The 13,047-nt window shown below is 46.5% G+C and overlaps 1 protein-coding gene across 2 annotated transcripts in view; it reads right to left on the reverse strand.

Moving 5' to 3' along the window:
- Positions 1–2,387: 2,387 nt before the first annotated feature.
- The window catches only part of SLC39A5 (solute carrier family 39 member 5), a 37,141-nt gene continuing 26,481 nt past the window's right edge, over positions 2,388–13,047 (reverse strand). For both annotated transcript variants that reach the window (XM_079966376.1, XM_079966377.1), the window contains exons 8-11: positions 11,447–11,704; positions 8,436–8,516; positions 5,081–5,271; positions 2,388–3,188 (exon numbers count right to left, since the gene is read on the reverse strand). In XM_079966376.1, coding sequence (XP_079822502.1) covers positions 3,036–3,188; positions 5,081–5,271; positions 8,436–8,516; positions 11,447–11,704 — 683 coding nt within the window. In that variant the 3' untranslated portion in view covers positions 2,388–3,035. The remainder of the gene's footprint in view (positions 3,189–5,080; positions 5,272–8,435; positions 8,517–11,446; positions 11,705–13,047) is intronic.

Consider the following 13,047-nt stretch of genomic DNA (forward strand, 5'->3'; position numbering starts at 1 on the left):
AAGCTCTGTGAAAAGGTTGGAATATTGTCTAAAGAGAAAAAGAAGGAAAGAGAAAATAATGTCAATATAAGCTAGGATTTGTGTGAATTTGTTAAATTAGCGTATGGATGATTTCAGGGGAAGCTGAAGGAAGTCTTATAGAAAGAAATCTGTGATAACAAGGCGTAAATTGTTTTACTTTCTTGTTTGTTATGATTTAAAAAACAATAAAAATTATGCAGAAAAAAAAAGGAAATACTGGAGGAAAGGGTGGAAATTTGATCCCACACCTGCGTTTTCTATCCCAATTGTATAATGCGGCTCAAATGGCTGCTTTCAAATCATTTACCTGTCTTTATTGCCCACGAAACACACCTCCTCCAGCCAGGGAAAGGCACTCTTGATCTTGGTTTGCTTAGGCCAAGGAGGTGTTGCCACTGCCCATTTCTGTTTTATAAAACACTGGGCCCTTGAAGTCCAGAAAGATACAGGTGAAACTCGAAAAATTAGAATATCGTGGAAAAGTTCATTTATTTCAGTAATTCAACTTAAAAGGTGAAACTAATAGATAGACTCATGACATGCAAAGCGAGATATGTCAAGCCTTTATTTGTTATAATTGTGATGATTATGGCGTACAGCTGATGAAAACCCAAATTAACAATCTCAGAAAATTAGATTATTGTGAAAAGGTGCAGTAGATATTCAATCCATAACACCTGCAATGGGTTCCTGAGCCTTTAAATGGTCTCTCAATTCTAATTTTTCGAGTTTCACCTGTACTTCAAGTAACTCCTTTTTAAAGATGGGAGCCTGAGGTATCTGGATCATTGCATGAACAGAAGGACATAAGACGACGAGAAGAACCCCGATGGAGCAGGCCTGTGCCTCCATCCAGTCCAGCATCCTGTTTTTGCAGCGGCCAGCTAGATGCCAAGGGAAACATGCAAGCATGACCTCTTCCTTCAGTTTTCCAGCAATGTATTCAGAAGCATGCTGCCTCCAACCAGAGAAGCTGCACAATGGAACTTTCCCCTGGAACAGAATTGGAGGCAGTTTGCTTAGCACGTTTGGGGACAAGGGGAAAGTGCTATATCCTTGCCAGGTGAAGGGCAGGTTGAAAATCTAACAAAACGAGAACCATTAATAATAGTTGGGAGTCAATGTTTCGTTTTCAATCTCTTGGGCCGTCTGTAGTGGTACCTCGGGTTACATATGCTTCAGGTTACAGACTCCGCTAACCCAGAAATAGTACCTCGGTTTAAGAACTTTGCTTCAGGATGAGAACAGAAATCGTGCTCTGGCGGCGCAGCAGCAGCAGGAGGCCTCATTTGCTAAACTGGTGCTTCAGGTTAAGAACGGACCTCCAGAACGAATTAAGTACTTAACCCAAGGTACCACTGGATTGGATATTCTGCTTAAGTCATGTACCAATATCAAACTTGGATGAACAAAGACACTGGGATGCCCCTAAAGTTAAGTGTGAAACTGACCCACTAACGTTTTCCTCTTTTCTGAGCTGCCTTTAAGGCCATCCTCCATTTCAGCTACTTGCCCTCCATGGAAACGGGAGAGACCACTTTCCCTCTTTTCCCAGGGCAAATAGCCCTTATTGTGCAACTCCATCTTAACGCATTGTGAGCGTCCTTTTCTTTCCTACACTCCCAGTGTGAAAAGCAACAGGTGGACTTTGAAGGCTCTCTTTCTCCTTGCTTACCTAAGTTGTCCTGTGCAGATACCGGGGTGGGGGTGGGGAACAGTTCAGGTGTGCAAGGTTGTGTGTGGGGAACCGGGAACCTGTTTGCTGTTGAATGGAAATTAGAGACCAGTGCCCAGGCCACTGTTGGCGGCATATATGGCCTTGATTCTCAGTGGCTGCTGAGATAGGCACAGTGCTGAGATTCCCTACCAGTCCTGTAATTCTGTAAAGGGACCCCTGACCATTAGCTCCAGTCGTGGCCGACTCTGGGGTTGCAGCGCTCATCTCGCTTTATTGGCCGAGGGAGCCGGCGTACAGCTTCCAGGTCGTGGCCAGCATGACAGCCGCTTTTGGCGAACCAGAGCAGCGCACGGAAATGCTGTTTACCTAACCGCCGGAGCGGTCCCTATTTATCTACTTGCACTTTGACGTGCTTTCGAATTGCTATGTTGGCAGGAGCAGGGACCGAGCAACGGGAGCTCACCCCGTCGCAGGGATTCAAACTGCTGACCTTCTGATCAGCAAGTCCTAGGCTCTGGTTTAACCCACAGCGCCACCCGCGTCCCATTCTGTAATTCTGTAGAGGACAACTAATGAAGGTGTTCTTTTATTTAGAGGAGTTTTTAGGCTTCCTTCTAGGTAGGGGGTACATGAGGAGTTGTGCAAAGGATACAACAACTTGGCTCGTTTGCACTTCAAGCAATTGCCCTTGCAGGCAGTTGCCTTTTTTAATGCCAACTTAAATATTAATGAATGCTCAGGACACTGATAGCTTACATCAGGGATTGGACCAACTGCCATTGGACCCAGCCAGGAAGGCTGACAGGAATGATGGCAGTTGTAGTCCAGCAACAGCTGCTGGTTCTCTATCCTTGGATTACAGGAAATAGCTTGCTGGGCAAACTCAGCTCCAAAACATGAAAGGCCCCCATTGTATATCAGCGGCTCTCTAGGTAAGTTGTAGTCCTTCGAATAATTCTCTCTCACATTGCATTCCGAGGTGGCAATAGGTCCAGTCTCTCTCTCTCGAGCAAACTAGTGCTCTTTAGAAAGCACAAGGAGTTTTCAACATGTTGATTGCAGCGACTAAGCACAACTTTCTTCCTTTCATCCAAGCCATAAAGGCTAGGTAAAGCCACTGTCGCCTTTAGTTTGGCACCCTGTTTTGTTGCCACACAAAAACATGGGGACAATAAGCTGTTCCTTCTGTTCTCTCCTACTGAGTTCTTTCTCCAGCTCCTGCGGACAGGAAGATGGAGCAAATCTGTAGCCCCTCTTAAAGAGTTAAGAGGAAATGTGCAATCGTGCTTGAAGCCTTCGATCCATCTTGCGTTCTGGAGTTTCCTGCTGAAGGGTGTTACCCGTCCAAATGGAAACTGATCTGCCCTTCAAAGAGAGCGATGCAGGTCATGAGGACTCCTCCAGTGAGGAAGCCCAGGTTCTGGAGAAGGAAGTGGCCAAGGGAGCCCTTCTTGCCCCTGCTAGAGCTCCTCTGCAGCATTTCAGGCAGCTAGAGAGAGGGCGAGAAAAAAACAACAAAAGGCCATTATGTCCTTGGCAGCTGCTGTTACGGCAGCTTGCAGTTAAGCCAGAAAGGCTGTTCTCCTTGAAGAGACAATAACAGCGATGCCTACTGTGAGGTCAACTCTTCATCGCATTGCAACCTTTCTGCTTCTCGGGTCCTTGAGCCAATCGGAAGAAAGGAGCCCTTGGGTCATTTTCACCCATGGTGGCAGTGCTTTTAAGCCGTTTGTTTCTTCAGTCAGATTGCAATGCGAATGGTATCAGAGCTACGTTGCCGAAAATGTTCATTGATAGGTATTGTGTCAGGGGTAAAGGTAAAAGGACCCCTGACCATTAGGTCCAGTCGTGGCCGACTCTGGGGTTGCGGTGCTCATCTCGCTTTACTGGCCAAGGGAGCCAGAGTACAGCTTCCGGGTCATGTGACCGGCATGACTAAGCCGCTTCTGGCGAACCAGAGCAGTGCATGGAAACACCGTTTACCTTCCTGCCAGAGCGGTACCTATTTATCTACTTGCACTTTGAGGTGCTTTCAAACTGCTAGGTGGGCAGGAGCAGGGACCGAGCAATGGGAGCTCACCCCGTCATGGGGATTCGAACCGCCGACCTTCTGATCAGCAAGTCCTAGGCTCTGTGGTTTAACCCACAGCACTACCCGCATCCCAGGGATGTCAGGGATGCTTTGCCCCAACCAACACATGCATGGGGTTTTGTCATGCATTCCCACCCTCCCCCACAACTGGTTTCTGGAAGGTGGGAAACCAAAGTGGCCTGTCCGCACTGCAACCCCAAGCAGGCAGCCTTCATTTAGATTTACAGGGTCTGCTTTGGGAAGACAAGAAGCCAAAACAAACTGCAGGTTGTAGGAATGTCTCCAAAGCAAAAGCTCTGCCCTTCTCCCTGTCATCTGTCCAGAGAAGCCAGATACTCCTTTTCACACACAGCCACTTCTAGCCCAATCTTAGATACACTTTCTACTGCAAAGAAATTGCCAATGAGTGCAATAATAATAATAATAATAATAATAATAATAATAATAATAATAATAATTTATTATTTGTACCCCGCCCATCTGGCTGGGTTTCCTCAGCCACTCTGGGCAGCTTCCGTAGAAACCAAAAATACACTAAAATATCACAGATATTCTCGGTAGTGGCGCCTGCCCTGTGGAACACCCTCCCATCAGATATTAAAGTGATAAATAACTACCTGACATTCAGAAGACATCTTTTTATATATTGTGATCTTTTCTGCGATAACATAATAATAATATTTAAAACAGTTTAAACCCATTTACAACCACAAAATAAGATGGGTGCTTAACAAAGATATCTTCAGTGCTAAAAGCCAGGATAAAGAGGTGTGTCTTCATCACTCCACAAAAGCTGTATAATAAAATTGCAAGAGAGGGGTATCCACAAATTAGGGGCCGCCACGGAGAAGGCCCTCTCGGTCGCACACACATACACACACACACACACACCCGAGCTGCTGAGGGCGGTAGAACAACAAAGAGGGACCCCTGACGGTTAGGTCCAATTGCGGACGACTCTGGGGTCTATAGGCCGAGGGAGCCAGCGTTTTGTCCGCAGACAGCTTCTGGGTCATGTAGCCAGCATGACTAAGCCACTTATGGCGAACCAGAGTAGCGCGTGGAAACGTCATTTACCTTCCCGCCGGAGTGGTACCTATTTATCTACTTGCACTTTGGGCTTTCAAACTGCTAGGTTGGCAGGAGCTGGGACCAAGCAGTGGGAGCTTACCCCGTTGCCTTCTGATCGGCAAGCCTGAGGCCCAGGGAGGGAATAACTAAACCCTGGGTCCCCAAAAGATTAATGTCATGCTTACAGGAGAAGTTTGCAAAGAGGCGGCTGTCCTTACCATGTCCACTAGTGCCACGTACAGGAAAATACCAGCCGTGATGGCAAAAATCCAGGGCGTGACTTGCGTGGTGCTCCGACTAATGAGCGTCCCTACTACTGTGCCCAAGTAAGCCAGGAAAGCAGACAGCAGGTTGAAGAGGAACACCCGTCGGACTGGCATGCCAGCCTGCAGCAGGACAGCACAATCCCCTGCCAAAGAAAGGAGGAGTTAAGAGTGCAACGGACACATCTTCACAGAGGCACCATAACCAACTCAAAGCCAAGCAACGTCTTCAACCCTCTAAAACCAGTGACCCCCAAATCTTCCCTCTCCCCCCATGGACCACTTGCAAATTGAAGTTTTTTCTGCCTCTTTGGGTAATTGTAATATGCCATACATATGCTGTTTGGTTTTTAGTTGCTGTTGTTGTTCAGTCGTTTAGTTGTGTCCGACTCTTCGTGACCCCATGGACCAGAGCACGCCAGGCATTCCTGTCTTCCACTGCCTCCCGCAGTTTGGTCAAACTCATGCTGGTAGCTTCAAGAACACTGTCCAACCATCTCGTCCTCTGTCATCCCCTTCTCCTTGTGCCCTCCATTTTTCCCAGCATCAGGGTCTTTTCCAGGGAGTCTTCTCTTCTCATGAGGTGGCCAAAGTATTGGAGCCTCAGCTTCACAATCTGCCCTTCCAGTGAGCACTCAGGGCTGATTTCCTTCAGAATGGAGAGGTTTGATCTTCTTGCAGTCCATGGGACTCTCAAGAGTCTCCTCCAACACCATAATTCAAAAGCATCAATTCTTCAGTGATCAGCCAGCTCTCACTTCCGTACATCACTACTGGGAAAACCATGGCTTTAACTATACGGACCTTTGTTGTCAAGGTGATGTCTCTGCTTTTTAAGACGCTGTCTAGGTTTGCCATCGCCTTTCTCCCAAGGAGCAGGCGTCTTTTAATTTCGTGACTGCTGTCACCATCTGCAGTGATCATGGAGCCCAAGAAAGTAAAATCTCTCACTGCCTCCATTTCTTCCCCTTCTATTTGCCAGGAGGTGATGGGCCCAGTGGCCACGATCTTCGTTTTTTTGATGTTGAGCTTCAGACCATAGTTTGGTTTTTAGTTGTATTTTAATTGCCTCTTTCATTTGTTGTCTGTTGCATTTGACCATATTGCAATGAAAAAAATAACTAACTAACCAACCAACCAACCAACCAACCAACCAACCAACCAAACAATTGGAAATCAACACCACCACCACCAAATTAAATTTGCACACTGCCCTATATTTGCGGGTCTCAGGGTTGTTCACAAGATAGACAATTGGATCTGCTGTTTCCCATCTTCAACCACAAATCCAGAGACATGCCACAAACAACCTGAACGAAACTTGCGGACCACTTGCTGGTGCGCAGATCACAACTGGCGAACCCTTGTTCTAGACATGGACCTGTCATGGCAGTATTTGCTGCTCCTGGCGACAGTACTTGTCAGGCTTCAGGGAATCTGATCCTTCCCACGGTGGCAGCCAAGAAGCAGATAAGCAAGGAAAGTTCTTACCAAGTACTTTATTTAATATTCACAGAGAGAGGCGAAGGAATGCAGTCTCTCTGAGATAATGGCTTTGCTCCGAGTAAAGTCCCACCCCCTCCATCTCATCTATTCTACCCCTGCTGATCTGAGCTTTCTGCCTCTGAGCTCTCTGTTCTACTACTCTCAATGCCCGCCTGGTCCTGGGAGAACGGGGATCAGGATTGCTTTTTAAAGACACTGTCAGCTGTCTCTCCCCTGGTGATTTTTCTTCCTGCTGCTCCCTCTCCCAATATTTCCCAGCTTATCCCCTCTGCAGCCTCTGAACTATGACCTTCTGCAAACCACTCTTCTAAATCTATACTGCCCTCCTGTTCTTGGGGAGGTTCAGGAGGAGGAGAGGCGTTCTCCACCATTTCTCCTCAGCCCAGCCCCTGGCAGTACTTGCTGTTTCTACACATGTGGACCATACTGGTGGTGCCTTTACCTAATAAGGCAGAAGCAGCCTAATCTCTTGTGAAGTGTGCCACATCACCTGTAAGCAGTGACAGATTTACATATAAATCAAACAAGCTATAGCTTAGGTCCCCACACTCTTCAGGGGCCCCAAAAAATTAAAGGGAAAAAAAACCTGGATGTGCATTACCAAAATATAAGATAAAAAACAAAGAAAATAAAACCTACAAGCAGCAACAGTGTTTTGTGTTGTGTAGGCTCTTATGGTGTAAGTAATGGCCCCCGCCTGCTAGCCTGCTCCCTAAAATATCACTGGTTTGCTCATTTCTATATATAGGGTGCCTACATTCTGCATAGACTTTGCATTCTGCATGGACTTTTCAACAATACATATTTGGTTATGTGCAAATGGCTTTAGATACCTATTAGGTCTGTAAATTACCATACAGCATATATCAACACAAAAAAACAGTGACAATTTGTTGTTTGCAAAGGACAGCTGGACATATGAAGGGCCCCATTACCTTCAATAGCTTAAACGTAAAGGGACCCCTGACCATTAGATCTAGATGTGGCCGACTCTGGGGTTGCGGCGCTCATCCCGCTTTACTGGCCGAGGGAGCCGGCGTACAGCTTCTGGGTCATGTGGCCAGCATGACTAAGCTGCTTCTGGCGAAACAGAGCAGCGCACGGAAATGCCGTTTCCCTTCCCGCTGGAGCGGTACCTATTTATCTACTTGCACTTTGACGTGCTTCCAAACTGCTAGGTTGGCAAGAGCTGGGACTGAGCAATGGGAGCTCACCCTGTCACGGGGATTCGAACCGCCGACCTTCTGATCGGCAAGCCCTAGGCTCTGTGGTTTAACCCACAGCGCCACCCGCTGTGACAAAAGGACAGCTGGACATATAAAGGGCCCCATTACCTTCAGTAGCTTAGGGCCTCATCGAAGCTAAATCCGGCCCTGCCTGTAACCACAGCATCAGGTAAGGGGTGGGACCCACAAACCCAGAATGGCATGGGTTCAACAGAAGGGCAGGAGCAACCACAACACCAGAGCAGATCCAAGTAAATGGGTGGAGTCTTCCTTGGACACCTGACAGGAGGATATGTTAGGATGAATTGATATCATCAGCATCATCTTCCGTCGTCAGAAGTGCAGGACCATAGGAAAAGGTTTGTTGGATCTGAGTTTACATCAAATCCACCAATGGCCAAGCGCATCCCTCTTAGGAAGCCTACAGCCATGACATGAGAGTGGAGATTTGCACCCAAGGTGTGTGAAATTTAAAAATGTGCACACACACAAACTGAGCCCCAAATCTTTAAAATATTAAATAGTAAAACAAAGCAGGTCAGGAAAGCCTGAAGAATAAAGCTGTGGATCTTCCTCACCAAGTTCATGGGGCAGTTCGTGGCAAAATACTGCCACCGTAGTGCTTAAACCGCTGGAGATTCCATCAGAGAAAGCAGCTCCTAGGAGAAAAGAACTCAGTGGGTTACAAAGGTTAGTGAACCTAAAAGAGGCGTTTCCTCTCCCCACTCTCCAGGTGGATTGGCTCAAGTCATCTCAACTAGTTTGTCTTCACTCAAGTAGGAAGACAGGCGAACTAATGCCAGTGTACTGGAAGATGCAGATACTGTAGAAATGAAACTATGCTGCCAATTCTTGTAGTAGACCAGTATGAAGTAAGCAGCACATAAGTGGCACACAAAACACTACCAAACCATTCTACGTTCTAATTCTTATATTAACAATCCAAAAATTGAGAGAGCAATGTACAAAATCTACTACAGAAGCCACAAACAGAAAACTCATTCAAATAGTGTCCAAAAGGAAGATTCTTAAAGAAAGAACTTAACATATGAAGTGTAAGTATTGATTTTTGTATTTATATTCTCAGAAATTATATAATGAATGTTTAAAGGTTAATCAGGTTTTGGTTTATATCACCAGTGAATGTATGTAAATACACCAACATTCTGAGGGAGAATTTCATGAAGAAAGAAATTAAATATTGTAAGGTAAAGGTAAAGGTACCCCTGCCCGTACGGGCCAGTCGTGACCGACTCTAGGGTTGCGTGCTCATCTCGCTTAAGAGGCCGGGAGCCAGCGCTGTCCGCAGACACTTCCGGGTCACGTGGCCAGCGTGACGAAGCTGCTCTGGCGAGCCAGCACCAGCGCAGCACACGGAAACGCCGTTTACCTTCCCGCTATAAAGCGGTACCTATTTATCTACTTGTACTTTGGGGTGCTTTCGAACTGCTAGGTGGGCAGGAGCTGGGACCGAACGACGGGAGCTCAGCCCGCCACGGGGATTCGAACCGCCGACCATACAATCACCAAGTCCTAGGCACTGAGGTTTTACCCACAGCGCCACCCGCGTCCCTATTAAATATTGTAGCTTAAGCTAAGAAGAGATGTAACATATGGACTGTAAGTATAGACTTTTGTACTTATCTGTTCAGATATTATTTAGAAATTTTGCTCAAACACTAATAAGTTTTGGTTTATGCCACCAGTGAATGTCTATAAATATATCAAAACTGCGAGAGAGAATTTACTGAAGAAGCCCGAGACTCTTCATGGGCGAAACAGGTGACAAACGGCGGCACCCTGTCTAACTCTTGTGCGTAACATCACCGACATTTCATTTGATCAAACTTATCTTCGTTGATATCTAACCCTTGAGTGTAATATCGCCGACACCTCATTTGATCAAACTTACCTTTGTTGATATCTACAGGAGCCTGGCTAAAGGAACCTTAAAGACTGAATCTTCCTTTTGGACACTATTTTTGGATTATTAATATAAGAATTAAAACATAGAATGGTTTGGTAGTGTTTTGTGTGCCACTTATGTGCTGCTTATTTTATACTAGTGTACTGGAAGAAGCAAAGATCCCCAGTGTTGAAGCAATCATTCTTCAACATCAACTTTGTTGGACTGGTCATGTTGTTTGGATGCCTGATTTTCGTCTTCCAAAGCAACTACTCTATTCTGAACTTAAAAATGGAAAGCGTAATGCTGGTGGTCAACAAAAGAGGTTTAAAGACCCTCTCAAGGCAAATCTTTAAAAATGTAGTATAAACACTGACAACTGGGAAACACTGGTCTGTGAGCACTCCAATTGGAGAACAGTCTTTACCAAAGGTGTGATGGGCTTTGAAGAGGCTCAAACTCAGAATGAAATGCGCTAAGAGGAAGTCATGCTTCGCAAACCCTCACTGTGATCAACTCCCGCCCGGAAACCTATGTGGAAGGATGTGTGGATCCAGAATTGGCCTCCACAGTCACTTACAGACTCACTGTTAAAACCGTGTTCATGGAAGACAGTCTTTCTTGGCTTTGAGTGATCGCCAAGGAAGAAGAAAGAAGGTTGGGCGATTACGTTCAATCATCTGGAATTTAAGTGGGAAGCTTCCGTGATTCTGTGACAGAGGTCTAACACAAGCCTTTCTGGAACTGAAGGCTGGAGAGAACCAGTGGTGGTAGCTAGTACCCACTGGGGGCGGGGAGAGGGGTGCTGAGAGGCCAATAGTAGTTGGAGACACAGCCAATGATGGACAGAGCTAGCTCATTATAGTTTTACGCCCTCCTCCCTGCTGAGTAGTACAAGGGCAACACTTGACACTACAGACGAGGAAGACTACAGTCCATTACATGTGAAGCTTGCTACTTTCTTTGTGCCATTTCAGATCCTTTTAAAAGCTTCCTTTGGTGCAGCAAGCATATCTAGACATGTAAATGAAAATAAGGAAAACCAATTTTGTTGTTTTTATTCGCACATCGATGATTATTTTAAATTGTCCTTTGCATACTGCTTAAAGGTAAAGGGTAAATGGACCCCTGACCATTAGGTCCACTCGAGGCCGACTCTGGGGTTGCGGCGTTCATCTCGCTTTACTGGCCGAGGGAGCCGGCATACAGCTTCCGGGTCATGTGGCCAGCATGACTAAGCCGCTTCTGGCGAACCAGAGCAGCGCACGGAAACGCCGTTTACCTTCCCACCGGAGCGGTACCTATTTATCTACTTGCACTTTGACGTGCTTTCGAACTGCTAGGTTGGCAGGAGCAGGGACCAAGCAACGGGAGCTTGTCACGGGGATTCGAACCGCTGACCTTCTGATCGGCAAGTCCTAGGCTCTGTGGTTTAACCCACAGCGCCACCCGCGTCCCTGTATGCTGCTTAGGGATTTCTTTATTAAGTGGTTTATAAACTCAAATAAATAAATGGAAGTAATTTCTCTCAACCTCTTAAAAATAATTTTCTGGTTCCAGCCTAACTTTTGTAGGATTGTGCCCTGCCATTATTATTATTATTATTATTATTATTATTATTATTATTATTATTATTTGCTTCTGGCACAAGCAGAAACCTAGCCCCGGCTCAAAGCCACTCACCGATGGCCAGTCCATCTGTGAAGTTGTGTATCCCATCCCCTAGAATAACCATCCAAGCAATGTCGGCTATCCCAGCCTTGAGGGCTCCAGCTGGACTGTGGGAATGTCCGTGAGCATGGTGCTGATGGAGCTCTTCCTGCCTCTCTGAGCTTCCTCCACACTCTTCTGAGCTGCGAATTTGGACAGAACAGTCCTGGACTTCCCTGTAGAGGCTGTCAGCTCCTCCTTCTGCCACCGTCAGGCTCTGGGATTCAGCACCTGACACCCAAACCAAGCAGGGAAATATCAGATCCCCTTGCCCAACCCCAACCTCACCCTGGCACAGATCGCTGGCACTTGTGACTAAGAAAGCAGTACTGTGGGTGCACTCTTGGAACTCACAGATAATGGGCTGTTATGTACTGAGTTGAATAGGATCCAAAATGCAGCAGTCTAATTGGTCCTAGAACAATAGGATTCAGAATGCAGCAGTCTGATTGGTCCTAGAACAATAGGATCCAGAATGCAGCAGTCTGATTGGTCCTAGAACAATAGGATCCAGAATGCAGCAGTCTGATTGGTCAGCAGGAACCACCCAATCCAGCTCCAGGTGGAAGTGAATCCGCAACCTGATTGGCCTACAGGAGAATCCCAGAATTAGCCAATCACGTGGGGCCCACTGTGTAAATAATGTATATAAAGCAGACATTTGGGGGAACTTCCATTCATCACTACTATGAGCTGAATTAAGAGCATGAAATCCACACTCAACTCCAAGTATATTTCATGGGCTAAACACAGAGACAGCTTGATTGCACAGCGGACCTCGGTTTCATGAGCTACTTCTGCTTAGCTTGACCCACGGCAGACCCACAAGGCCCTGTATGAAGCAGGTGCTGTTTCCCCGACAGCTACAGCCCCCTCTCCATGCAACTGTAGGATGCATTCCAAAATAATTTCTGGTCCTTCCGGATGGACTTGTGAAAACATGCTTTCACCTGCTCTGCTGTCTGTTTAGCTAGATGTCTTTTCCCACCCGTTCCAAAGATGGGTTGCAAAGGCGTTCCATATTGTCCTTGCAATGAGTCTATGAAGCAGCAGATTAGCTAAGAGAGCATCTTGGAAAAAACTCATCTGTACATTGAGTTTTTTTAATATATGAAGCTTACAGGAATTTTAAAGGCCTACAGGGAATAATCAACCTTCCTTCCTTCCTTCCTTCCTTCCTTCCTTCCTTCCTTCCTTCCTTCCTTCCTTCCTTCCTTCCTTTCCTGCCCATCTGGGCAGCTCCCAACAGAATATTAAAAACATGATAAAACATCAAACATTTAAAACTCCCCCAGGGCTGCCTTCAGATGTCTTCTAAAAGTCAGATAGTTGTTTATTTCCTTGACATCTGATGGGAGGGTGTTCCACAGGGCGGGTGCCATTACTGAGAAGGCCCTCTGTCTGGTTCCCTGTAACCTCACTTCTCGCAGTGAGGGAACTGCCAGAAGGCCCTCGAAGCTGGACCTCAGTGTCCAGGCTGAACAATAGGGGTGGAGACGCTCCTTCAGGTATACTGGGCCGAGGTCATTTAAGCAACATGTTCCCTATACCGCCTGGGCTGGGCTGGGTTAAGG

Source organism: Podarcis cretensis, assembly GCF_951804945.1.
Source record: "Podarcis cretensis genome assembly, chromosome: 2".
In the NCBI taxonomy this organism is placed as follows: Eukaryota; Metazoa; Chordata; class Lepidosauria; order Squamata; family Lacertidae; genus Podarcis; species Podarcis cretensis.